The sequence below is a fragment of the Oncorhynchus gorbuscha genome, linkage group LG19, assembly GCF_021184085.1.
Source record: "Oncorhynchus gorbuscha isolate QuinsamMale2020 ecotype Even-year linkage group LG19, OgorEven_v1.0, whole genome shotgun sequence".
NCBI lineage: Eukaryota > Metazoa > Chordata > Actinopteri > Salmoniformes > Salmonidae > Oncorhynchus > Oncorhynchus gorbuscha.
The window spans coordinates 5,462,999-5,490,498 of record NC_060191.1 but is presented as its reverse complement, the minus strand read 5'-3'; the positions used below and the strand labels follow the sequence as shown (position 1 = coordinate 5,490,498).

Here is a 27,500-nt window from a genome sequence, read left to right as displayed (position 1 = left end):
GGCGACAGCTGTCTCAGTGCTCCTCTCCTCTCTGGCGACAGCTGCTGTGGAAAGTAGCTTTGACCTTTTCCCAACAACTATTATGGTCAAGAAGAACTACGTACTGTAGCCTACCAATGTCTAATCAATGTCTAATCAATCATTCACGTTTTACTGACCTCTCCAATCATGCCGTTCCACACTCCATCAATCTTCTTCCCGTGCTTTCCATTGGTCACCAGGTAGAGGTCATAGGTGAAACCCACGATTTTGGCCAATCGTTTGAGGATGTCGATGCAGAAGCCCTTGCAGCACTGTTTCTTTGGGGGATCCTGGACAGGAATACTGGAGGAAGGAAGAGGGAGACGAGGTGCAGGAGAGAGAGAGAGAGAGAGAGAGAGAGAGAGAGAGAGAGAGAGAGGGGGGGGGGGGGGGGAGTGAGTGAGTGAGTGAGTGAGTGAGTGAGTGAGTGAAAGTGAGAGAGTGAGAGAGAGAGTTAGAGAGAGAGAGAGAATATATAGCATTTAAAGGATGTTGTTATATTTAAGACCAAGAATGTATCTCTTCCTCAGTCAGGGTAAACACTCCATACAGGAAATCACAGTTATGGATTATGCCTTTAAGTGAGAGTCAAATTGTTCTGCCACATGATAATTGTTCTCATCCTTCCTAGAGCTGGTGAACCGTGACGCGTGGACCTCTACTGCAGCTCTATTGTGTTTGTGTCCAATTCAACCCCCATATATCTTCAACTGAATCACATATAACCCTATATACCATCTTGGCTCACCCTCACCACTACACGATCTAGAAGGATGAGAGGTAATGTGGAGAGTGGAGGGTTAATAGGGGATTTGTTTGTGTTCAATACACCATGAAAGTGATTATGTCATACGTTGACACCACGTGGTCATTACACTGGAGACACATGATATTATGAAGGTCGATCTGTGAAAAACGACAGTTCCATTTTGCTGATGTGTTTGGCTCCAGGGGGGTCTTGTTGCCACTGTACTGTATGTGTGTCACTAGGGGATGATCCGTATTTTACTGTGTCCTCCAAGACGCTGGAGAGTCCCCTGAGGAAGTGTCCCGGGGTAAGGAATGTATTTTATTGTGTATTAGACAGGAACATAATTGTCTAATTTGACCCGTCACCCCTGCCTTCTGACCTGGCGTTGAGGGGTCGTCGGCAGGGTACAGAGTCTCTGATGCAGGTGTTGGAGGCGGCGTCAGCCAGCTCCACGATGACAAATGGACGTTCCTCCAGAGTGACCACGCGCAGGTGCTGGGCGCCATCAGGCGGTTGGAGGAATGGACCGTAACGCGACCACGCTGGATAAACCAAATCCAACTTGCCGTTCTCCCACATCCCTACCTGGGGAAAGAGAAGGGAGTGGGTTAGACAGGATACACACAAACACACTCCCATCAACCAACTCCTGTCACATCAGTCACAGCTTTCCTGTTTTGCATGTTATTTTGGCATTAATACGTGTCACATATCAGTTTGCAAACAATGTTAAAAAAATATATATATTATTGAGTTAATAAAGCCGCATACGAACATGGTCTCTTTTTTGTTATCTTCAGTAAGTCAGCTTCAACATGCAGGTGTTTCAGGCTAGCTTAGTGCTTTCTGTGGAGGTGGTGGTGGTGGTGGTGGTGGTGGTGGTGGTGGTGGTGGTGGTGGTGGTGGTGGTGGGGCAAGCCAGCAGAAAATACGGAGCGTTGTTGTCATGTTTTGTCATTAATTATCATGTCTTGTCCCTGTGCTTCCCCTTCTATTCGTTTCCCTCTGCTGGTCTTATTAGGTTCTTTCCCTCTTTCTATCCCTCTCTCTCCCCCTCCCTCTCTCACTCTCTCGCTCTCTCTTCTCTCTATCGTTCCGTTCCTGCTCCCAGCTGTTCCTATTCCCCTAATCAATCATTTAGTCTTCCCACACCTGTTCCCGATCCTTTTCCCTGATTAGAGTCCCTATTTCTCTCCTTGTTTTCCGTTCCTGCCCCGTCGGATCCTCATCTATAATTCACCGTGCTGTGTCTATGTTTTGCCCTGTCGTGTCGTGTTTCCCTCAGATGCTGCGTGGTGAACAGGTGTCTGAGTCTGCTAGGTTCAAGTGCCTTCCCGAGGCAACCTGCAGTTCTCGATCAAGTCTCCAGTCTGTTCTCGTCTTTACGAGTAGTATTATGCTTTTTGTTTTGTAAAGTTTCTTACTGGATTAAAAACTCTGTTCTCGCCAAGTCGCTTTTGGGTCCTCATTCACCTGCATAACAGAAGGATCCGACCAAGGAATGGACCCAGCGACTACAGAGGCTCGTAACACTGCCGTCAAGATCCAAGGAGCCATGCTCGGCAGACACGAGCAGGAATTGTCTGCTGCTCGCCATGCCGTGGAGAACCTGGCCGCCCAGGTTTCCGACCTCTCTGGACAGTTCCAGAGTCTTCGTCTCGTGCCACCTGTTACTTCCTGGCCTGCCGAGCCTCCGGAACCTAGGGTTAATAACCCACCTTGCTACTCCGGGCAGCCCACGGAGTGCCGCTCCTTTCTCACCCAGTGTGATATTGTGTTCTCTCTCCAACCCAACACATACTCTAGTGAGAGAGCTCGGGTTGCTTACGTCATTTCACTCCTTACTGGCCGGGCCCGAGAGTGGGGCACAGCTATCTGGGAGGCAAGGGCTGATTGTTCTAACAATTACCAGAACTTTAAAGAGGAGATGATTCGGGTTTTTGACCGTTCAGTTTTTGGTGGGGAGGCTTCTAGGGCCCTGGCTTCCCTATGCCAAGGTGATCGATCCATAACGGATTACTCTATAGAGTTTCGTACTCTTGCTGCCTCTAGTGACTGGAACGAGCCGGCGCTGCTCGCTCGTTTTCTGGAGGGACTCCACACAGTGGTCAAAGATGAGATTCTCTCTCGGGAGGTTCCTTCCAGTGTGGACTCTTTGATTGCTCTCGCCATCCGCATAGAACGACGGGTAGATCTTCGTCACCAGGCTCGTGGAAGAGAGCTCGCATCAACGGTGTTTCCCTGCTCCGCATCGCAACCATCTCCCTCCTCTGGCTCTGAGACTGAGCCCATGCAGCTGGGAGGGATTCGCATCTCGACTAAGGAGAGGGAACGGAGGATCACCAACCGCCTGTGCCTCTATTGCGGATTTGATGGACATTTTGTTAATTCATGTCCAGTAAGAGGCCAGAGCCCATCAGTAAGCGGAGGGCTACTGGTGAGCGCTACTACTCAGGTCTCTTCATCTAGATCCTGTACTATTATGTCGGTCCATCTACGCTGGACCGGTTCGGGTGCTACATGCAGTGCCTTGATTGACTCTGGGGCTGAGGGTTGTTTCATGGACGAAGCATGGGTTCGGAAACATAACATTCCTTTCAGACAGTTAGACAAGCCTACGCCCATGTTTGCCTTAGATGGTAGTCATCTTCCCAGTATCAGATTTGAGACACTACCTTTAACTCTCACAGTATCTGGTAACCACAGTGAGACTATTTCTTTTTTGATTTTTCGTTCACCTTTTACACCAGTTGTTTTGGGTCATCCCTGGCTAGTATGTCATAATCCTTCTATTAATTGGTCTTGTAATTCTATCCTATCCTGGAACGTATCTTGTCATGTGAAGTGCTTAATGTCTGCCATCCCTCCCATTTCTTCTGTCCCCACTTCTCAGGAGGAACCTGGCGATTTGACAGGAGTGCCGGAGGAATATCATGATCTGCGCACGGTCTTCAGTCGGTCCCGAGCCAACTCTCTTCCTCCTCACCGGTCGTATGATTGTAGTATTGATCTCCTTCCGGGGACCACTCCTCCTCGGGGTAGACTATACTCTCTGTCGGCTCCCGAACGTAAGGCTCTCGAGGATTATTTATCTGTGTCTCTTGACGCTGGTACCATAGTGCCTTCTTCCTCTCCGGCCGGGGCGGGGTTCTTTTTTGTTAAGAAGAAGGACGGTACTCTGCGCCCCTGCGTGGATTATCGAGGGCTGAATGACATAACGGTTAAGAATCGTTATCCGCTTCCCCTTATGTCATCAGCCTTCGAGATTCTGCAGGGAGCCAGGTGCTTTACTAAGTTGGACCTTCGTAACGCTTACCATCTCGTGCGCATCAGAGAGGGGGACGAGTGGAAAACGGCGTTTAACACTCCGTTAGGGCATTTTGAGTACCGGGTTCTGCCGTTTGGTCTCGCCAATGCGCCAGCTGTTTTTCAGGCATTAGTTAATGATGTTCTGAGAGACATGCTGAACATCTTTGTTTTTGTCTATCTTGACGATATCCTGATTTTTTCACCGTCACTCGAGATTCATGTTCAGCACGTTCGACGTGTTCTACAGCGCCTTTAGAGAATTGTCTCTACGTAAAGGCTGAGAAGTGCTCTTTTCATGTCTCCTCCGTTACTTTTCTCGGTTCCGTTATTTCCGCTGAAGGCATTCAGATGGATTCCGCTAAGGTCCAAGCTGTCAGTGATTGGCCCGTTCCAAGGTCACGTGTCGAGTTGCAGCGTTTTTAGGTTTCGCTAATTTCTATCGGCGTTTCATTCGTAATTTCGGTCAAGTTGCTGCCCCTCTCACAGCTCTTACTTCTGTCAAGACGTGTTTTAAGTGGTCCGGTTCCGCCCAGGGAGCTTTTGATCTTCTAAAAGAACGTTTTACGTCCGCTCCTATCCTCGTTACTCCTGACGTCACTAGACAATTCATTGTCGAGGTTGACGCTTCAGAGGTAGGCGTGGGAGCCATTCTATCCCAGCGCTTCCAGTCTGACGATAAGGTTCATCCTTGCGCTTATTTTTCTCATCGCCTGTCGCCATCTGAGCGCAACTATGATGTGGGTAACCGTGAACTGCTCGCCATCCGCTTAGCCCTAGGCGAATGGCGACAGTGGTTGGAGGGGGCGACCGTTCCTTTGTCGTTTGGACAGACCATAAGAACCTTGAGTACATCCGTTCTGCCAAACGACTTAATGCCCGTCAAGCTCGTTGGGCGTTGTTTTTCGCTCGTTTCGAGTTTGTGATTTCTTACCGTCCGGGTAGCAAGAACACCAAGCCTGATGCCTTATCCCGTCTGTTTAGTTCTTCTGTGGCTTCTACTGATTCCGAGGGGATTCTTCCTTATGGGCGTGTTGTCGGGTTGACAGTCTGGGGAATTGAAAGACAGGTTAAGCAAGCACTCACGCACACTGCGTCGCCGCGCGCTTGTCCTAGTAACCTCCTTTTCGTTCCTGTTTCCACTCGTCTGGCTGTTCTTCAGTGGGCTCACTCTGCCAAGTTAGCTGGTCATCCCGGTGTTCGAGGCACTCTTGCGTTTATTCGCCAGCGCTTTTGGTGGCGGCTCAGGAGCGTGACACGCGCCGTTTCGTGGCTGCTTGTTCGGACTGCGCGCAGACTAAGTCGGGTAACTCTCCTCCTGCCGGTCGTCTCAGACCGCTCCCCATTCCTTCTCGACCATGGTCTCACATCGCCCTAGACTTCATTACCGGTCTGCCTTTGTCTGCGGGGAAGACTGTGATTCTTACGGTTGTCGATAGGTTCTCTAAGGCGACACATTTCATTCCCCTCGCTAAACTTCCTTCCGCTAAGGAGACGGCACAAATCATTATCGAGAATGTGTTCAGAATTCATGGCCTCCCGTTAGACGCCGTTTCAGACAGAGGCCCGCAATTCACGTCACAGTTTTGGAGGGAGTTCTGTCGTTTGATTGGTGCGTCCGTCAGTCTCTCTTCCGGGTTTCATCCCCAGTCTAACGGTCAAGCAGAGAGGGCCAATCAGACGATTGGTCGCATACTACGCAGCCTTTCTTTCAGAAACCCTGCGTCTTGGGCAGAACAGCTCCCCTGGGCAGAATACGCTCACAACTCGCTTCCTTCGTCTGCTACCGGGTTATCTCCGTTTCAGAGTAGTCTGGGTTACCAGCCTCCTCTGTTCTCATCCCAGCTTGCCGAGTCCAGCGTTCCCTCCGCTCAAGCGTTTGTCCAACGTTGTGAGCGCACCTGGAGGAGGGTGAGGTCTGCACTTTGCCGCTACAGGGCACAGACTGTGAGAGCCGCCAATAAACGCAGGATTAAGAGTCCAAGGTATTGTTGCGGCCAGAGAGTGTGGCTTTCCACTCGCAACCTTCCTCTTACGACAGCTTCTCGTAAGTTGACTCCGCGGTTCATTGGTCCGTTCCGTGTCTCCCAGGTCGTCAATCCTGTCGCTGTGCGACTGCTTCTTCCGCGACATCTTCGTCGCGTCCATCCTGTCTTCCATGTCTCCTGTGTCAAGCCCTTTCTTCGCACCCCCGTTCGTCTTCCCTCCCCCTCCCGTCCTTGTCGAGAGCGCACCTATTTACAAGGTACGTAAGATCATGGACATGCGTTCTCGGGGACGGGGTCACCAATACTTAGTGGATTGGGAGGGTTACGGTCCTGAGGAGAGGAGTTGGGTTCCGTCTCGGGACGTGCTGGACCGTTCGCTTATTGATGATTTCCTCCGTTGCCGCCAGGGTTCCTCCTCGAGTGCGCCAGGAGGCGCTCGGTGAGTGGGGGTACTGTCATGTTTTGTCATTAATTATCATGTCTTGTCCCTGTGCTTCCCCTTCTATTCGTTTCCCTCTGCTGGTCTTATTAGGTTCTTTCCCTCTTTCTATCCCTCTCTCTCCCCTCCCTCTCTCACTCTCTCGCTCTCTTTCTCTCTATCGTTCCGTTCCTGCTCCCAGCTGTTCCTATTCCCCTAATCAATCATTTAGTCTTCCCACACCTGTTCCCGATCCTTTTCCCTGATTAGAGTCCCTATTTCTCTCCTTGTTTTCCGTTCCTGCCCCGTCGGATCCTCATCTATAATTCACCGTGCTGTGTCTATGTTTTGCCCTGTCGTGTCGTGTTTCCCTCAGATGCTGCGTGGTGAACAGGTGTCTGAGTCTGCTAGGTTCAAGTGCCTTCCCGAGGCAACCTGCAGTTCTCGATCAAGTCTCCAGTCTGTTCTCGTCTTTACGAGTAGTATTATGCTTTTTGTTTTGTAAAGTTTCTTACTGGATTAAAAACTCTGTTCTCGCCAAGTCGCTTTTGGGTCCTCATTCACCTGCATAACAGTTGTGCCGTGATTGGCTCAGTGTTCTGTCACTCATAGGAACACTAAGTCACCGCCATGTCTAGAGCTAGAAAATTCTAGCCCCCTGGGTGCTGCCATAGAGTTGCATTAGAAGTGGCCATCAAAGAAGACTCAGGGTCATTGGCCACAGATAAAATTACTTCAAATCACATTATATGTACAGTAGCTTTGATTGGACTGATCATGTCAACATCATACTTTCAAAATCTTAGGTAGCAGTTATCATCATGAATCACGTCGACAATCTACTGGAAAATCCTTTCTTCCAGTTCCCAGTTGTTTTGAAAGCATCCAGAGAATGACAGACTTTGGTGACATATGTTGACGACAAAATTTGCCCACGTTGGGCTGCCGGGCCACCTTCCTGTTCAAGTAAACACAGCACAACAAGGTGAATCCAAAAATGTATTGTATGCTGCTGCATAAATTATGTAATACGCCAGGGAGATATGTACACTGTAGCTAAGAAAGTAATACTAAGTGTATGTTGTGTTGTAAGTTGTTACTAGTCCATTTGCCTCACCCTGATAATTTGATCTATTTTTACCTATTCATTTCACCTACTGTTTTGACTTGGTGGTGCATATCTAGCCTATAATCTGTTTTTGAGAAATATAATCATTGAATATTGTAAGAGCTATCCTACGGTTCTGACTTGGTGTACAGGGAGAACGCTGTAAGAACGGCCCATGTTCTGAATTCTGATGCTGTTCATTTCAAAAGTGCTGAACAAATAGTTATGACTACGTACGTCCTAGCTCGCTCATTAATGTCATAATTGAAATGACGCATTGCTTCTTATCTGCTTGTCATCCGCTTATGCCATAGTTTGTACAGTACATCTCAATTGTCAGTAGAAACCACCTTTGTTTAAGCAAGTCAGCCATATCAGCTATGTTTTTTAAAGGCAGTAAAAGAGGCTGAATAAACTGTTTCGCTGCCAGACAAGGCTCCGCTGATAACCAGGTGTAGCAGTGGTAAGATGTTGGGTCTCTGCTGTTGGGGCAGCTTTATGTCGGCCCTAACAGTTTGTGGGCATCATTTGTCACCGTTATAGTGCAATTCATGTATTGTTCAGTGTTGTGTAGTGTAGTGGCTTTGCTGGCATACATCCCACATTACATTTCCCCCCCACCAAGATTTACATGCTAAAATCGCCACTGAGAGTGCCATCCAGTTTACTATATTGTACGGTACTATATGTGAACCAGTGAGTAAAGAAATAACAGGTCTGACAGCGTTTCAACCACATCCCCCTCAGAAGAAACCTACAGTCAACGGACAGTCAACAGACAGAAAGAGAATATTCAGACCCAGGATTCTCTCAAACGCACACACACACACACACACACACACACACACACGCACGCACGCATGCACGCACGCACACACACACACACACACACACACACACACACACACACACACACTCACACACACACCAACCACCAACCAAACCAGGGGTATTGAGATAGCGGTAATCCACACACTGCCATTAAGAGTTATTCCAATTGAAGCAACGAAAGACACATAAAGAAGAGCTCCCACTAGAACTGAACAACAGTGTTCCCCTTCAGACTGAGGTCTTTCAACAGATCTAAAGTCTTTGTCTTGCCACTTCCAGTGATCTGGAAAAGGAGTACTGTAGCCTGGGATTGAATATAGTGTACCAAGCTGATGTTCTGACTGAATAACTTGAACTACATAAACCAGCCACTAGATCAGCTGCAGGACAGATATATAAAGATTAAGGTTGAGTTCAATAGGAGAAAACAATTAAATGTCCACGAAACCTATACGCTCCCAAGAAAAACTGTTCCGTGAAGGTGTACATAAAGAAAACATGTCTAAAATCAAATATGATTTTAAAGGAAAAAAGGGCTCAACGATAATCAGCAACGTTCAAAACCCCTTGTGCAGTGTTTCTTTAGTAGAAACAAGCAGTGTCAGTGCTTTTTTGTTTGTTGATAATGTAAACAATGTTCAGTAGCATAGTGAATGCTGCTGTGCTAGCCTAGCAGTGTTGCTCCCACAGAGGACAGGAGAGCAGTGTTAGTGCTGGGTAATGTTTAGCAGTGTTGCTCCTACAGAGGACAGGAGAGCAGTGTTAGTGCTGGGTAATGTATAGCAGTGTTGCTCCTACAGAGGACAGGAGAGCAGTGTTAGAGCTGGGTAATGTATAGCAGTGTTGCTCCTACAGAGGACAGGAGAGCAGTGTTAGTGCTGGGTAATGTTTAGCAGTGTTGCTCCTACAGAGGACAGGAGAGCAGTGTTAGTGCTTGGTAATGTTTAGCAGTGTTGCTCCTACAGAGGACAGGAGAGCAGTGTTAGTGCTGGGTAATGTTTAGCAGTGTTGCTCCTACAGAGGACAGGAGAGCAGTGTTAGTGCTGGGTAATGTTTAGCAGTGTTGCTCCTACAGAGGACAGGAGAGCAGTGTTAGTGCTGGGTAATGTATAGCAGTGTTGCTCCTACAGAGGACAGGAGAGCAGTGTTAGTGCTGGGTAATGTTTAGCAGTGTTGCTCCTACAGAGGACAGGAGAGCAGTGTTAGTGCTGGGTAATGTATAGCAGTGTTGCTCCTACAGAGGACAGGAGAGCAGTGTTAGTGCTGGGTAATGTTTAGCAGTGTTCTGCAGTGTTTCTGTGTTCTAAGCCAGAGCTGGGTGCTCCCCTCCCGGGTGCTAGGTAATGGTGCAGTTATTGTAAAGAGAACATTAAATATTCAGTGAGAGTCAACAGCGTGGATGTGCAGAATAAGCATATAGAGGTGTCTTATCCGCTTTGTGTGTGTATGTGTTTTTAGGAATGTACAGGTGTGTATGTGTGTGAGTGGTGTGTGTGTGTATATGTGTATGTGTGGTGTGTGTATGTGTATGTGTTTGTGTAGTGATGTGTATTCGTGTGTGTGGTGTGTGTGTGTGTGTGTGGTGTGTGTGTGCGTACTATAAGTGTGTATGAATACAGTATGTAGGAATATAGGAATATGTGTGTGTATGTGGGTCTGTGTGTGTGTGTGTGTGTGTGTGTGTGTGTGTGTGTGTGTGTGTGTGTGTGTGTGTGTGTGTGTGTGTGTGTGTGTGTGTGTGTGTGTGTGTGTGTGTGTGTGTGTGTGTGTGTGTGTGTGTGTGTGTGTGTGTGTGTGTGTGTGTGTGTGTGTGTGTGTGTGTGTGTGTGTCTTCTCCTGGGTTTGCTCTAAGACTGAGGGGCAGTGCAGAGCTCCTAATTGAAAGGGTTTCAAAGGAAATGGCAGAAGTCAGCATGTTACAACACGCTGAATCTGGACTCTGGTGGACTGTTACAATCAGCAGGAGGCTGAGATCCACCACTGTGTGTGTGTGTGTGTGTGTGTGTGTGTGTGTGTGTGTGTGTGTGTGTGTGTGTGTGTGTGTGTGTGTGTGTGTGTGTGTGTGTGTGTGTGTGTGTGTGTGTGTGTGTGTGTGTGTGTGTGTGTGTGTGTGTGTGTGTGTGTGTGTGTGTGTGTGTGTGTGTGTGTGTGTGTGTGTGTGTGTGTGTGTGCGTGCGTGCGTGCGTGCGTGCGTGCGTGCGTGCGTGCGTGTGTGTGTGTGTGTGTGTGTGTGGCAGAATGTAGATGTGTGGGATGGAAGAAGGTGTGTGTGTTTTACGAAGAGCATCCTGAGCGTCTCCCTCCTCACTGATAGTGACAGCGGTAAAACCCTGCAGTATTAAACAGAAAACAGCACATCTCCAACAGGTGACAGGTGCTGGTATTATGGGTTTCTGAACAAAACATAGCTTCATAAAATATGCATGACATGTCAGGAGCGATGTAGTGGGCTACGCATACACACACACACACACATCCCATGGCACGGCGCAGCTACGCTAGCTCCAGGAGCCAGATGCTAATGAGGCAAAGCAGTAAGTGTCATGTCAGGCTAGTTGTCTTTTATGTTCTCTCACGTCCTGCTCAGGTGTTTTCCTTCTAACATCACACACAGGCCACGGCTCAACGCGCTGTTGTCTGCCCTTTAAACGAGCCCAACCTACCAACCAACCAACCAGGGAGGAGGACAGAGAGGCTGTAGGACAGATGTAGGTTTGCATCACTACATGTAGACTACATTGTTACTTAGCCCCTGTCTGCTGAGCAGCTTGAAGCTTGATGTACTTATGGAATCCTGTCATGGCTAACACCTCTAATACAGGTTGAGGCTAGATGTACCTATGGAAACCTGCCATGGCTAACACCTCTAATACAGGTTGAGGCTAGATGTACCTATGGAATCCTGTCATGGCTAACACCTCTAATACAGGTTGAGGCTAGATGTACCTATGGAAACCTGCCATGGCTAACACCTCTAATACAGGTTGAGGCTAGATGTACCTATGGAATCCTGTCATGGCTAACACCTCTAATACAGGTTGAGGCTAGATGTACCTATGGAATCCTGTCATGGCTAACACCTCTAATACAGGTTGAGGCTAGATGTACCTATGGAAACCTGCCATGGCTAACACCTCTAATACAGGTTGAGGCTAGATGTACCTATGGAAACCTGCCATGGCTAACACCTCTAATACAGGTTGAGGCTAGATGTACCTATGGAATCCTGTCATGGCTAACACCTCTAATACAGGTTGAGGCTAGATGTACCTATGGAATCCTGTCATGGCTAACACCTCTAATACAGGTTGAGGCTAGATGTACCTATGGAATCCTGTCATGGCTAACACCTCTAATACAGGTTGAGGCTAGATGTACCTATGGAAACCTGCCATGGCTAACACCTCTAATACAGGTTGAGGCTAGATGTACCTATGGAATCCTGTCATGGCTAACACCTCTAATACAGGTTGAGGCTAGATGTACCTATGGAAACCTGCCATGGCTAACACCTCTAATACAGGTTGAGGCTAGATGTACCTATGGAATCCTGTCATGGCTAACACCTCTAATACAGGTTGAGGCTAGATGTACCTATGGAATCCTGTCATGGCTAACACCTCTAATACAGGTTGAGGCTAGATGTACCTATGGAATCCTGTCATGGCTAACACCTCTAATACAGGTTGAGGCTAGATGTACCTATGGAAACCTGCCATGGCTAACACCTCTAATACAGGTTGAGGCTAGATGTACCTATGGAATCCGTTCATGGCTAACACCTCTAATACAGGTTGAGGCTAGATGTACCTATGGAATCCTGTCATGGCTAACACCTCTAATACAGGTTGAGGCTAGATGTACCTATGGAAACCTGCCATGGCTAACACCTCTAATATAGATGGAGGTGTGCAACACACTCACACTAATTACCTACTGAACATACTTGTTTATTAGCAGGCACTAAGGCAGACAGACAGACAGACAGACAGACAGACAGACAGACAGACAGACAGACAGACAGACAGACAGACAGACAGACAGACAGACAGACAGACAGACAGACAGACAGACAGACAGACAGACAGACAGACAGACAGACAGACAGACAGGAGCTGGGATCTGCTGCCATTTAAATGAGAATAAGCAACGACCCAATGACCCAACAACCAGACCAGAGCAGCTCCTACTGTAAAGCCTGCGTTTGAAGTTTTTACCAACCAAAGACCATCATCCAAGCACACTGCAGCATACCAGGACACAAACAGATATAAAGGGAGACTGACTGACAACTACTGTATGGAGATTGTACAGTGCTTATGGAGAAATCAGATGTCATTGTTTGAGAATAAATGGAGAAGTTCAGCTGTCGAGAGGAGAAGCTCAGACAAAGGAAGCAGTGAAAACTGCAACTAGAAGAAAATAACAACCATGGATAACGTGTGTGTGTTTGTGTGTGTGTGTGTGTATGTGTGCGTGTGTGTGTGTGTGTGTGTGTGTGTGTGCGTATGCGTGTTGGCTATATTGAACGTCAGCGAGGAGATGCTAAAACTCAAAGAGACAAGAGAAAGTCAACACACGCAGCAGGGAGAAAGAAAGAGGCCAAACGATCAGCGGTCAGTCTCGTCCCCACCTCAGGCACGGATAACCACAGTACTGAACTTTACATGAACACAAACCTCTGTGACCTGCCCTTGCTTGCTGTTAAGTTTATATTTGTAAGTCGCTCTGGATAAGAGCGTCTGCTAAATGACTTAAATGTAAATGTAAAATATTGTGCTTGTTGACAAGGTTTGGCCAGTTCAAGACACTCTAAATGATGTTCTGTTGTACTAATCAACTGGACATCGAAACAACAGGAAATTGAAAAGATAATGTCTGCAAATCTGCAACCAAATGGCCCTAAATGGAGCCATGCCTGTCACTGCACAACAACCAGAAGTGATGCCTGTCACTGCACAACAACCAGAAGTGATGCCTGTCACTGCACAACAACCAGAAGTGATGCCTGTCACTGCACAACAACCAGAAGTGATGCCTGTCACTACACAACAACCAGAAGTGATGCCTGTCACTGCACAACAACCAGAAGTGATGCCTGTCACTGCACAACAACAGGAAGTGATGCCTGTCACTGCACAACAACAGGAAGTGATGCCTGTCACTGCACAACAACAGGAAGTGATGCCTGTCACTGCACAACAACCAGAAGTGATTCCTGTCACTGCACAACAACAGGAAGTGATGCCTGTCACTGCACAACAACCAGAAGTGATGCCTGTCACAGTCACAACAACAGGAAGTGATGCATGTCACTGCACAACAACAGGAAGTGATGCCTGTCACAGTCACAACAACAGGAAGTGATGCCTGTCACTGCACAACAACCAGAAGTAATGCCTGTCACAGTCACAACAACAAGAAGTGATGCCTGTCACTGCACAACAACTGGAAGTGATGCCTGTCACAGTCACAACAACAGGAAGTGATGCCTGTCACTGCACAACAACAGGAAGTGATGCCTGTCACTGCACAACAACAGGAAGTGATGCCTGTCACTGCACAACAACCAGAAGTGATACCTGTCACAGTCACAACAACAGGAAGTGATGCCTGTCACTGCACAACAACAGGAAGTGATGCCTGTCACTGCACAACAACAGGAAGTGATGCCTGTCACTGCACAACAACCAGAAGTGATGCCTGTCACAGTCACAACAACAGGAAGTGATGCCTGTCACTGCACAACAACAGGAAGTGATGCCTGTCACTGCACAACAACAGGAAGTGATGCCTGTCACTGCACAACAACAGGACGTGATGCCTGTCACTGCACAACAACAGGAAGTGATGCCTATCACAGTCACAACAACAGGAAGTGATGTAAGGTCCTTACATCTTCCCAGCCTTTGCCAGGTGTATAGGAGATGACTTCTAGGACGGGGTTGGCCAGGTAACCATCACTGTCGAAAGAGTAGTCTCTGCCACCCAACGTGATGTTGCTGAAATACCTGACATTGGGAGACAGGGGGTGGGGTGAGGGGGAGGGAGAGAGAGAGAGAGGGAGAAAGAGAGTCAGACGGTGCAGCGAGTGAGACTTCTGGGCCACAGATGAACTGCCCCCTCAGATTTCTCATCTTTAAAAAAATATGAAAGTTAAAAATGTTTGTTTTTTCTCTGTAATTCTACTAACCACCTAGACATTTTATGAAGTTGGCTTTAGCCCAGATTGGTTCCCTATCTCATAACTAGCTCCCAATAAGCCATTTCAGGCTGTTCATCAAGTTAAGATAGCTTACCTACCTATCTTGGCTGGCACGCCTGCTGGCAAGGTTGATAGACTTTAGAAAAGCAAGCAATTACTAAATGTACTGAATAACCCTCACATTCCTTTCAATTTAAGCAAAGATGCATAGAAGCATACTTCTAAAAGAAAACTTTCTTAAAGAAAACACCATATCAGGAGGATACAGACAGTTCAAGAGGTATGTTTAGATACTGTATGCATAAATATATACAGTTGAAGTCGGAAGTTTACATACACCTTAGCCAAATACATTTAAACTTAGTTTTTCACAACTCCTGACATTTAATCAGAGTAAAAAGTCTTAGGTCAGTTAGGATCACCACTATATTTTAAGAATGTGAAATGTCAAAATAATAGTAGAGATAATTATTTATTTCAGCTTTTATTTCTTCCATCACATTCCCAGTTGGTCAGAAGTTTACATACACTCAATTAGTATTTGACAGCATTGCCTTTAAATTGTTGAACTAGGGTCAAACGTTTCAAGGTAGCCTTCCATAAGCATTCCACAATAAGTTGGGTGAATTTTGGCCCATTCCTCCTGACAGAGCTGGTGTAACTGAGTCAGGTTTGTAGGCCTCTTTGCTCACACACACTTCTTCAGTTCTGCCCACACATTTTCTGTAGGATTGAGGTCAGGGCTTTGTGATGGCCACTCCAATACCTTGACTTTGTTGTCCTTAAACCATTTTGCCACAACTTTAGAAGTATGCTTGGGGTCATTGTCCATTTGGAAAACCCATTTGCAACCAAGCTAAATAATACATTTACATTTACATTTAAGTCATTTAGCAGACGCTCTTATCCAGAGCGACTAATAACACATTACACATAATTTCTTTCCTCATGAAGCCATCTATTTTGTGAAGTGCACCAGCCCCTCCTGCAGCAAAGCACCCCCACTGTCACGAGTTCGACCGAGGGTGTTTCCCCTTCCCGGGTGGGTGGAGCTCGGCGGTCGTCGTCACCGGCCTATTAGCTGCCACTGATTGTTTTTCCTCCCCCTCCTTGTATGTTTAGTGGTAGCACCTGTTTAGGTTCATTAGTTTGTCTTTATTAGACAGCCGGCCCGCCTGGTTGTTGTGCGAGATTATTTCATTGTAACCTTCGGCTCTGTTGTAAAAGTACATGTTTGTGCCTGGTCATGTATTTTTCCATTGTATTTTTTGATTCCCTGTGTTTTGGGAACGTAACTTTTGTGAGCACCCTGTGGTGCGTTGGTGCTATTAAAAGACGCACAGCATTGAACTCTGTCTCCTGCATTTGACTTCACACCCACGACACCCGGAGCATTATACCCACAACATGATGCTGCCACCCCCGTGCTTCACAGTTGGGATGGTGTTCTTCAGCTTGCAAGCGCACTCCTTTTTCCTCCAAACATAACGATGGTCAATATGGCCAAACTGTTCTATTTTTCAGACCAGAGGACATTTCTCCAGTACGATCTTTGTCCCCATGTGCAGTTGCAAACCGTAGTCTGGCTTTTGAGCAGCGGCTTCTTCCTTGCTGAGTGGCCTTTCAGGTTATGTCGATATAGGACTTGTTTTACTGTGGGTTTAGATAATTTTGTACCTGTTTCCTCCAGCATCTTCACAAGGTCCTTTGCTGTTGTTCTGGGATTGATTTGCACTTTTCGCACAACAGTACGTTCATCTCTAGGAGACAGAACACGTCTCCTTCCTGAGCGTTTTGATGGCTGCGTGTTCCCCATGGTGTTTAAAATTGTGTACTATTGTTTGTACAAATGAACGTGGCACCTTCAGGCATTTGGAAATTTCTCCCAAGGATGAACCAGACTTGTGGAGGTCTACAATTTATTTTCTGAGGTCTTGGCAGATTTCTTTGGATTTTCCCATGATGTCAAGCAAAGAGGCACTGAATTTGAAGGTAGGCCATGAAATACATCTACAGGTACACCTCCAATTGACTCAAATGATGTCAATTAGCCTATCAGAACTTCTAAAGCCATGGAATTTGGAATTTTCCAAGCTGTTTAAAGGCACAGTCAACTTAGTGTATGTAAACTTCTGACCCACTGGAATTGTGATACAGTAAATTATAAGTGAAATAATTTGTGTGTTAAGTAGATGTCCTATCCGACTTGCAAAAACTATTGTTTGTTAACCAGAAATTTGTGGAGTGGTTGAAAAATGAGTTTTGATAATCAGGTATTTGAAAAATTCTAAATTCTCCAACTTCAGGACGAGGGGCCTAGCCCCCCTCCGGACCACCCCCCAGCCATCTTTTAGTAATTTGTGCCCCCTCTAATTTTTGGGGTACATGACACCCCTGCTGGGCCATGTAAAGGTCTACAGATATTAAGCAAATATTACTGCCAGACCACAATTTGTCAGACATTACCAAACATCAAAGTGGTCAGTGTGGATCTTTGAAGTGACACACCTGTATCCCCGGGGGCCTTGCGTAATTTCAACTTATTTTGTTAATAAGACAAGACAGTTTTTATGACCGTTGCATCATCATGTCATCCCAGTGTATTTAGCTCATATGACAATAGATCATCAGAGAGAATCCTAGTAGGATGCAGTTCCAGCCAGTGAACAGCAGGCAGCAGTACGTAAGGTGCTATCTGTCATCGGTTGCTTTTCCTGTTCTTTATCTTCTCCATTTGGCTGTATCTTCTATTTGCACCTAATCCCCTTTTTAAAAAATAGTGATTTACAGGAGCAATTAGGTTAAAGTGCCATTTTCGAGGGCACAGATTTTTCACCTAGTTGGGGATTTGATCCTGCAAGCTTTTGGTTATTGGCCCAATGCTCTTAACCACTAGGCTACATACTGCCCTATGTAGGGCTTGTCCTCTTCACCCTCACCCCAACCACCTCCCATGCTCCCCCTTTTCCTCTCTCCATCCATCCATCCCTCCTTCCCCCTCACCTCATCCTCCCCCGCACCCTGTGTGTTTGATTGGCTTCCGTCATGCAGTTGGTGACAAAGTTTGGCCCTCCAGAGGCCCCATAGTCGCGGCGCAGTGCCACCGCCCCATGGGTCAGTATGGACACGCCCCGGGCGATCCTCATGCGGGGCTTGTCCTTCCAGCCCTGCGGACGCACGGCGAACAGGGCCCTGGGGAGACCCTCCATGCCAAGGCCGGACAGGGCTGGCCCCACAGCGAACCACATGTGAGAGGGTCCAGCCTGACCCGCGGCCCAGGCTGCTTTAAACACCAGCTCGGCCTCCTCCTGGGAACAGTAGAGCAGACGTACCTGGTGGAGGGGAATACAGGGGAGGAGGAGAGAGGAGATACATGGGTACATAGTGAGATAAGGGGAGACAGGGAGAGAGAGAGACAGAAGACTGGAGAGAGAGGGAGAGGGGCAGAACAGCAGACTACCTGGAGGAGTAGAATACAGGGGAGGAGGAGAGGGGAGATACATGGGTACATAGTGAGATAAGGGGAGACAGGGAGAGAGCGAGACAGAAGGCTGGAGAGAGAGAGGGAGAGGGGCAGAACAGCAGACGTACCTGGTGGAGTAGAATACAGGGGAGGAGGGGGAGACAGACATATACAATAGTGATATACGTAAAGGCCAAGGGTCAAGGGAGACAGAGAGGAGGAAGGGGAGGGAGAGATGGAGAGACAGAGGTTGCTAGAGTTGGGGAAGAGGAGAGGAGAGATACATGTTATGTAGTGAGATTAGGGCCATGGGATATGGAGGGAAGCAGAGAGAGAGAGAGAGAGAGAGAGAGAGAGAGAGAGAGAGAGAGAGAGAGAGAGAGAGAGAGAGAGAGAGAGAGAGAGAGAGAGAGAGAGAGAGAGAGAAGGGGAAACAAGACTCTCCTATGGATGAAAGGCAAAGCTATACTAACTAGTGAGGTGAGGGTTAAAGGATAGAAGCTGAAGGAGGACAGGAGGGAGAGATGGCAGGAGGAGTAAGGGGGAGGGGCAAGACAGGAGGAGTAAGGAGGAGGGGGAGAAGGTGGGAGAAGGAAGGAGGAGGGGGAGAAGACAGGAGGAGTAAGGAGGAGGGGGAGAAGACAAGAGGGGTAAGGAGGAGGGGAGAAGACAGGAGAAGACAGGGGGTAAGGAGGATGGGGAAGACAGGAGGAGTAAGGAGGATGGGGAGAAGACAGGAGGAGTAAGGAGGAGGGGGAGAAGACAGGAGGAGTAAGGAGGAGGGTGGGAAGACAGGAGGAGTAAGGAGGAGGGGGAAAAGACAGGAGGAGTAAGGGGGAGGGGGAGAAGAAAGGAGGAGTAAGGAGGATGGGGAAGACAGGAGGAGTAAAGAGGATGGGGAGAAGACAGGGGGAGTAAGGAGGAGGGGGAGAATACAGGAGGAGTAAGGAGGAAGGGGAGAAGACAGGAGAAGACAGGGGGTAAGGAGGATGGGGAAGACAGGAGGAGTAAGGAGGATGGGGAGAAGACAGGAGGAGTAAGGAGGATGGGGAGAAGACAGGAGGAGTAAGGGGGGAAGACAGGAGGAGTAGGAGGAGGGGAAAAGACAGGAGGAGTAAGGAGGAGGGTGGGAAGACAGGAGGAGTAAGGAGGAGGGGGAAAAGACAGGAGGAGTAAGGAGGATGGGGAGAAGACAGGAGGAGTAAGGGGGAAGACAGGAGGAGTAGGAGGAGGGGAGAAGACAGGAGGAGTAAGGAGGAGGGGGAAGACAGGAGGAGTAAGGAGGAGGGGGAAAAGACAGGAGGAGTAAGGAGGAGGGTGGGAAGACAGGAGGAGTAAGGAGGAGGGGGAAAAGACAGGAGGAGTAAGGGGGAGGGGGAGAAGAAAGGAGGAGTAAGGAGGATGGGGAAGACAGGAGGAGTAAAGAGGATGGGGAGAAGACAGGGGGAGTAAGGAGGAGGGGGAGAAGACAGGAGGAGTAAGGAGGAAGGGGAGAAGACAGGAGAAGACAGGGGGTAAGGAGGATGGGGAAGACAGGAGGAGTAAGGAGGATGGGGAGAAGACAGGAGGAGTAAGGAGGAGGGGGAAGACAGGAGGAGTAAGGAGGAGGGGGAAAAGACAGGAGGAGTAAGGAGGAGGGTGGGAAGACAGGAGGAGTAAGGAGGAGGGGGAAAAGACAGGAGGAGTAAGGAGGAGGGTGGGAAGACAGGAGGAGTAAGGAGGAGGGGGAAAAGACAGGAGGAGTAAGGAGGATGGGGAGAAGACAGGAGGAGTAAGGGGGAAGACAGGAGGAGTAGGAGGAGGGGAGAAGACAGGAGGAGTAAGGAGGAGGGGGAAGACAGGAGGAGTAAGGAGGAGGGGGAAAAGACAGGAGGAGTAAGGAGGAGGGTGGGAAGACAGGAGGAGTAAGGAGGAGGGGGAAAAGACAGGAGGAGTAAGGGGGAGGGGGAGAAGAAAGGAGGAGTAAGGAGGATGGGGAAGACAGGAGGAGTAAAGAGGATGGGGAGAAGACAGGGGGAGTAAGGAGGAGGGGGAGAAGACAGGAGGAGTAAGGAGGAAGGGGAGAAGACAGGAGAAGACAGGGGGTAAGGAGGATGGGGAAGACAGGAGGAGTAAGGAGGATGGGGAGAAGACAGGAGGAGTAAGGAGGGGGAAAGACAGGAGGAGTAAGGAGGAGGGGAGAAGACAGGAGGAGTAAGGAGGAGGGGGAAAAGACAGGAGGAGTAAGGGGAGGGGGAGAAGAGAGGAGGAGTAGGGGGAGGGGGGAAGACAGGAGGAGTAAGGAGGAGGGGGAAAAGACAGGAGGAGTAAGGGGAGGGGGAGAAGAGAGGAGGAGTAGGGGGAGGGGGAGAAGACAGGATGAGTAAGGAGGAGGGGGAGAAGACAGGAGGAGTAAGGAGGATGGGGAGAAGACAGGAGGAGTATGGAGGATTTGGAGAACACGGGAGGAGTAGGGAGGAGGGGAGAAGACAGGAGGAGTAAGGGGAGGGGGAGAAGACAGGAGAAGACAGGAGGAGTAAAGAGGAGGGGGAGAAGACAGGAGGAGTAAGGGGGAGGGGAGGAAGACAGGAAGAGTAAGGGGGAGGGGAGAAGACAGGAGGAGTAAGGGGGAGGGAGAGAAGACAGGAGGAGTAAGGGGAGGGGGAGAAGACAGGAGGAGTAAGGGGGAGGGGGAGAAGACAGGAAGAGTAAGGAGGAGGGGAAGAAGACAGGAGGAGTAAGGAGGAGGGAAAGAAGACAGGAGGGGTAAGGAGGATGGGGAGAAGACAGGAGAAGACAGGAGGAGGGGAGAGAAGTAAGAGCTGATGTTACTGCTGTGTTTATGAGCATACTAATGACAGACAGTCATATGACACATATATGTTAATGAGTTTGAGCATGACGAAGGAGGGAGACAATATGACAGTGGGGGGTAGAGCGAGAGACAGAGGGATGGGGAGAATGAGAGAAGGGAGGGGGTCTAAAGAGCAAACACACCTGAGGGGAAATGGGAGAGGTTAAACACTGACATATGTTATTAAAAGCAGCAGAGTCTTGGGAGATAGAGAGGGAGGGGGAGAGAGGGGGAGAGAGAGAATGGAGCACAGTATTGAGAAGGGAAGTATCAAGCAGATTAGTCACTCGTGGGAGAAAAGGGGGGAGGAGAGAGGGAAGTGATGGGGGATGGGAAAAAAGAGAAAAGAAAAAAAGAGAGAGAAAAAAGGAGAGAAAAAAGAAGAGAAAAAAGAGAGGCAGACATATTTTGGTAAAATCAGGCCCTGGGGAGATAAGATATATAGTAGCAGCAGGGGTGTAGGGAGAGAGAGAAGGAGAGAAAGAGAGAGCGAAAGGGATGGATGGAGAGAGAGAGAAGGAGAGAAAGAGAGAGATAGGGAGGGATGGATGGAGAGAGAGAGAAGGAGAGATAGAGAGAGCAATAGGGAGGGATGGATGGAGAGAGAGAAAAGGAGAGAAAGAGAGAGCGATAGGGAGGGATGGATGGAGAGAGAGAGAAGGAGAGAAAGAGAGAGCAATAGGGAGGGATGGATGGAGAGAGAGAAAAGGAGAGAAAGAGAGAGCGATAGGGAGGGATGGATGGAGAGAGAGAGAGAAGGAGAGAAAGAGAGAGCGATAGGGAGGGATGGATGGAGAGAGAGAGAAGGAGAGAAAGAGAGAGCGATAGGGAGGGATGGATGGAGAGAGAGAAAAGGAGAGAAAGAGAGAGCGATAGGGAGGGATGGATGGAGAGAGAGAGAAGGAGAGAAAGAGAGACATAGGGAGGGATGGATGGAGAGAGAGAGAAGGAGAGAAAAGAGAGATATGGAGAGATGGATGGTGAGAGAGAGAAGGAGAGAAAGAGAGAGATAGGGAGGGATGGATGGAGAGAGAGAGAAGGAGAGAAAGAGAGAGAGCGATAGGGAGGGATGGATGGAGAGAGAGAGAAGGAGAGAAAGAGAGAGATAGGGAGGGATGGATGAGAGAGAGAAGGAGAGAAAGAGAGAGCGATAGGGAGGGATGGATGAGAGAGAGAGAGAAAGAGAGAAAGAGAGAGCGATAGGGAGGGATGGATGGAGAGAGAGAGAAGTAGAGAAAGAGAGAGATAGGGAGGGATGAATGGAGAGAGAGAGAAGGAGAGAAAGAGAGAGTGATAGGGAGGGATGGATGGAGAGAGAGAGAAGGAGAGAAAGAGAGAGCGATAGGGAGGGATGGATGGAGAGAGAGAGAGAAAGAGAGAAAGAGAGAGCAATAGGGAGGGATGGATGGAGAGAGAGAGAAGGAGAGAAAGAGAGAGCGATAGGGAGGGACGGATGGAGAGAGAGAGAAGGAGAGAAAGAGAGAGCGATAGGGAGGGAGGGATGGAGATAGAGAGAAGGAGAGAAAGACAGGGCAATAGGGAAGGATGTTTGGAGAGAGAGAAGGAGAGAAAGGGATAGATAGGGAGGGATGGATGGAGAGAGAGAAAAGGAGAGAAAGAGAGAGTGATAGGGAGGGATGGATGGAGAGAGAGAGAAGGAGAGAAAGAGAGAGCGATAGGGAGGGATGGATGGAGAGAGAGAGAGAAAGAGAGAAAGAGAGAGCAATAGGGAGGGATGGATGGAGAGAGAGAGAAGGAGAGAAAGAGAGAGCGATAGGGAGGGATGGATGGAGAGAGAGAGAAAGAGAGAAAGAGAGAGCGATAGGGAGGGATGGATGGAGAGAGAGAGAAAGAGAGAAAGAGAGAGCGATAGGGAGGGATGGGTGGAGAGAGAGAGAAGGAGAGAAAGAGAGAGATAGGGAGGGATGGATGGAGAGAGAGAGAAGGAGAGAAAGAGAGAGCGATAGGGAGGGATGGATGGAGAGAGAGAGAAGGAGAGAAAGAGAGAGCGATAGGGAGGGATGGATGGAGAGAGAGAAGTAGAGAAAGAGAGAGATAGGGAGGGATGGATGGAGAGAGAGAGAAGGAGAGAAAGAGAGAGCGATAGGGAGGGATGGATGGAGAGAGAGAGGAGAGAAAGAGAGAGCGATAGGGAGGGATGGATGGAGAGAGAGAGAAGGAGAGAAAGAGAGAGCGATAGGGAGGGATGGATGGAGAGAGAGAGAGAAGGAGAGAAAGAGAGAGCGATAGGGAGGGATGGATGGAGAGAGAGAGAAGGAGAGAAAGAGAGAGCAATAGGGAGGGATGGATGGAGAGAGAGAAAAGGAGAGAAAGAGAGAGCGATAGGGAGGGATGGATGGAGAGAGAGAGAGAAGGAGAGAAAGAGAGAGCGATAGGGAGGGATGGATGGAGAGAGAGAGAAGGAGAGAAAGAGAGAGCGATAGGGAGGGATGGATGGAGAGAGAGAAGTAGAGAAAGAGAGAGATAGGGAGGGATGGATGGAGAGAGAGAGAAGGAGAGAAAGAGAGAGCGATAGGGAGGGATGGATGGAGAGAGAGAGGAGAGAAAGAGAGAGCGATAGGGAGGGATGGATGGAGAGAGAGAGAAGGAGAGAAAGAGAGAGCGATAGGGAGGGATGGATGGAGAGAGAGAGAGAAGGAGAGAAAGAGAGAGCGATAGGGAGGGATGGATGGAGAGAGAGAGAAGGAGAGAAAGAGAGAGCAATAGGGAGGGATGGATGGAGAGAGAGAAAAGGAGAGAAAGAGAGAGCGATAGGGAGGGATGGATGGAGAGAGAGAGAGAAGGAGAGAAAGAGAGAGCGATAGGGAGGGATGGATGGAGAGAGAGAGAAGGAGAGAAAGAGAGAGCGATAGGGAGGGATGGATGGAGAGAGAGAGAAGGAGAGAAAAGAGAGATATGGAGAGATGGATGGTGAGAGAGAGAAGGAGAGAAAGAGAGAGATAGGGAGGGATGGATGGAGAGAGAGAGAAGGAGAGAAAGAGAGAGAGCGATAGGGAGGGATGGATGGAGAGAGAGAGAAGGAGAGAAAGAGAGAGATAGGGAGGGATGGATGAGAGAGAGAAGGAGAGAAAGAGAGAGCGATAGGGAGGGATGGATGAGAGAGCGAGAGAAAGAGAGAAAGAGAGAGCGATAGGGAGGGATGGATGGAGAGAGAGAGAAGTAGAGAAAGAGAGAGATAGGGAGGGATGGATGGAGAGAGAGAGAAGGAGAGAAAGAGAGAGCGATAGGGAGGGATGGATGGAGAGAGAGAGAAGGAGAGAAAGAGAGAGCAATAGGGAGGGATGGATGGAGAGAGAGAGAAGGAGAGAAAGAGAGAGCGATAGGGAGGGATGATGGAGAGAGAGAGAAGGAGAGAAAGAGAGAGCGATAGGGAGGGATGGATGGAGAGAGAGAGAAGGAGAGAAAGAGAGAGCGATAGGGAGGGAGGGATGGAGAGAGAGAAAAGGGGAGAAAGAGAGAGCGATAGGGAGGGATGGATGGAGAGAGAGAGAAAGAGAGAAAGGGAGAGATAGGGAGGGACGGATGGAGAGAGAGAGAAGGAGAGAAAGAGAGAGCGATAGGGAGGGAGGGATGGAGATAGAGAGAAGGAGAGAAAGAGAGGGCAATAGGGAAGGATGTTTGGAGAGCTAGAAGGAGAGAAAGGGATAGATAGGGAGGGATGGATGGAGAGAGAGAAAAGGAGAGAAAGAGAGAGCGATAGGGAGGGATGGATGGAGAGAGAGAGAAGGAGAGAAAGAGAGAGCGATAGGGAGGGATGGATGGAGAGAGAGAGAAGGAGAGAAAGAGAGAGCGATAGGGAGGGATGATGGAGAGAGAGAGAGAAGGAGAGAAAGAGAGAGTGATAGGGAGGGATGGATGGAGAGAGAGAGAAAGAGAGAAAGGGAGAGATAGGGAGGGACGGATGGAGAGAGAGAGAAGGAGAGAAAGAGAGAGCGATAGGGAGGGAGGGATGGAGATAGAGAGAAGGAGAGAAAGAGAGGGCAATAGGGAAGGATGTTTGGAGAGAGAGAAGGAGAGAAAGGGATAGATAGGGAGGGATGGATGGAGAGAGAGAAAAGGAGAGAAAGAGAGAGCGATAGGAAGGGATGGATGGAGAGAGAGAGAAGGAGAGAAAGAGAGAGCGATAGGGAGGGATGGATGGAGTGAGAGAGAGAAAGAGAGAAAGAGAGAGCAATGGGGAGGGATGGATGGAGAGAGAGAGAAGGAGAGAAAGAGAGAGCGATAGGGAGGGAGGGATGGAGAGAGAGAAAAGGGGAGAAAGAGAGAGCGATAGGGAGGGATGGATGGAGAGAGAGAAAAGGAGAGAAAGAGAGAGCGATAGGGAGGGATGGATGGATGGAGAGAGAGAAAAGGAGAGAAAGAGAGAGCGATAGGGAGGGATGATGGAGAGAGCGAGAAGGAGAGAAAGAGAGAGCGATAGGGAGGGATGGATGGAGAGAGAGAGAAAGAGAGAAAGGGAGAGATAGGGAGGGACGGATGGAGAGAGCGAGAAGGAGAGAAAGAGAGAGCGATAGGGAGGGAGGGATGGAGAGAGAGAGAAGGAGAGAAAGAGAGAGCAATAGGGAAGGATGGATGGAGAGAGAGAGAAGGAGAGAAAGAGAGAGCGATAGGGAGGGATGGATGGAGAGAGAAAGAAGGAGAGAAAGAGAGAGCGATAGGGAGGGATGGATGGAGAGAGAAGGAGAGAAAGAGAGAGATAGGGAGGGATGGATGGAGAGAGAGAGAAGGAGAGAAAGAGAGAGCGATAGGGAGGGATAGATGGAGAGAGAAGGAGAGAAAGAGAGAGCGATAGGGAGTGATGATGGAGAGAGAGAAAAGGGGAGAAAGAGAGAGCGATAGGGAGGGATGGATGGAGAGAGAGAAAAGGAGAGAAAGAGAGAGCGATAGGGAGTGATGATGGAGAGAGAGAGAAGGAGAGAAAGAGAGAGCGGTAGGGAGGGATGGATGGAGAGAGAGGGAAAGAGAGAAAGGGAGAGATAGGGAGGGACGGATGGAGAGTGAGAGAAGGAGAGAAAGAGAGAGCGATAGGGAGGGAGGCATGGAGATAGAGAAAAGGAGAGAAAGAGAGGGCAATAGGGAAGGGTGTTTGGAGAGAGAGAAAGAGAGAAAGGGATAGATAGGGAGGGATGGATGAAGAGAGAGAAAATGAGAGAAAGAGAGAGCGATAGGGAGGGATGGATGGAGAGAGAGAGAAGGAGAGAAAGAGAGGGCAATAGGGAAGGATGTTTGGAGAGAGAGGAGAGAAAGAGAGGGCAATAGGAAAGGATGTTTGGAGAGAGAGAAGGAGAGAAAGGGATAGATAGGGAGGGATGGATGGAGAGAGAGAGAAGGAGAGAAAGAGAGAGCGATAGGGAGGGATGGATGGAGAGAGAGAGAAGGAGAGAAAGAGAGAGCGATAGGGAGGGATGGATGGAGAGAGAGAGAAGGAGAGAAAGAGAGAGCGATAGGGAGGGATGATGGAGAGAGAGAGAGAAGGAGAGAAAGAGAGAGTGATAGGGAGGGATGGATGGAGAGAGAGAGAAAGAGAGAAAGGGAGAGATAGGGAGGGACGGATGGAGAGAGAGAGAAGGAGAGAAAGAGAGAGCGATAGGGAGGGAGGGATGGAGATAGAGAGAAGGAGAGAAAGAGAGGGCAATAGGGAAGGATGTTTGGAGAGAGAGAAGGAGAGAAAGGGATAGATAGGGAGGGATGGATGGAGAGAGAGAAAAGGAGAGACAGAGAGAGCGATAGGGAGGGATGGATGGAGAGAGAGAGAAGGAGAGAAAGAGAGAGCGATAGGGAGGGATGGATGGAGTGAGAGAGAGAAAGAGAGAAAGAGAGAGCAATGGGGAGGGATGGATGGAGAGAGAGAGAAGGAGAGAAAGAGAGAGCGATAGGGAGGGAGGGATGGAGAGAGAGAAAAGGGGAGAAAGAGAGAGCGATAGGGAGGGATGGATGGAGAGAGAGAGAAGGAGAGAAAGAGAGAGATAGGGAGGGATGGATGGAGAGAGAGAGAAGGAGAGAAAGAGAGAGCGATAGGGAGGGATGGATGGAGAGAGAAGGAGAGAAAGAGAGAGCGATAGGGAGGGAGGGATGGAGAGAGAGAAAAGGGGAGAAAGAGAGAGCGATAGGGAGGGATGGATGAGAGAGAGAGAAGGAGAGAAAGAGAGAGCGATAGGGAGGGATGATGGAGAGAGAGAGAAGGAGAGAAAGAGAGAGTGATAGGGAGGGATGGATGGAGAGAGAGAGAAAGAGAGAAAGGGAGAGATAGGGAGGGACGGATGGAGAGAGAGAGAAGGAGAGAAAGAGAGAGCGATAGGGAGGGAGGCATGGAGATAGAGAGAAGGAGAGAAAGAGAGGGCAATAGGGAAGGATGTTTGGAGAGAGAGAAGGAGAGAAAGGGATAGATAGGGAGGGATGGATGGAGAGAGAGAAAAGGAGAGAAAGAGAGAGCGATAGGGAGGGATGGATGGAGAGAGAGAGAAGGAGAGAAAGAGAGGGCAATAGGGAAGGATGTTTGGAGAGAGAGAAGGAGAGAAAGGGATAGATAGGGAGGGATGGATGGAGAGAGAGAAA

At 48.9% G+C, this 27,500-nt stretch overlaps 1 protein-coding gene across 1 annotated transcript in view; it reads right to left on the bottom strand.

The window, feature by feature from the left end:
* LOC124005944 (glutamate receptor ionotropic, NMDA 2D-like) overlaps window positions 1-27,500 on the bottom strand; it is a 190,147-nt gene that overhangs the window by 129,996 nt on the left and 32,651 nt on the right. The window contains exons 4-7 of the mRNA XM_046315590.1: window positions 17,632-17,960; window positions 14,320-14,434; window positions 1,152-1,357; window positions 159-324 (exon numbers count right to left, since the gene is read on the bottom strand). Of these exons, the coding sequence (XP_046171546.1) occupies window positions 159-324; window positions 1,152-1,357; window positions 14,320-14,434; window positions 17,632-17,960 (816 nt within the window). The remainder of the gene's footprint in view (window positions 1-158; window positions 325-1,151; window positions 1,358-14,319; window positions 14,435-17,631; window positions 17,961-27,500) is intronic.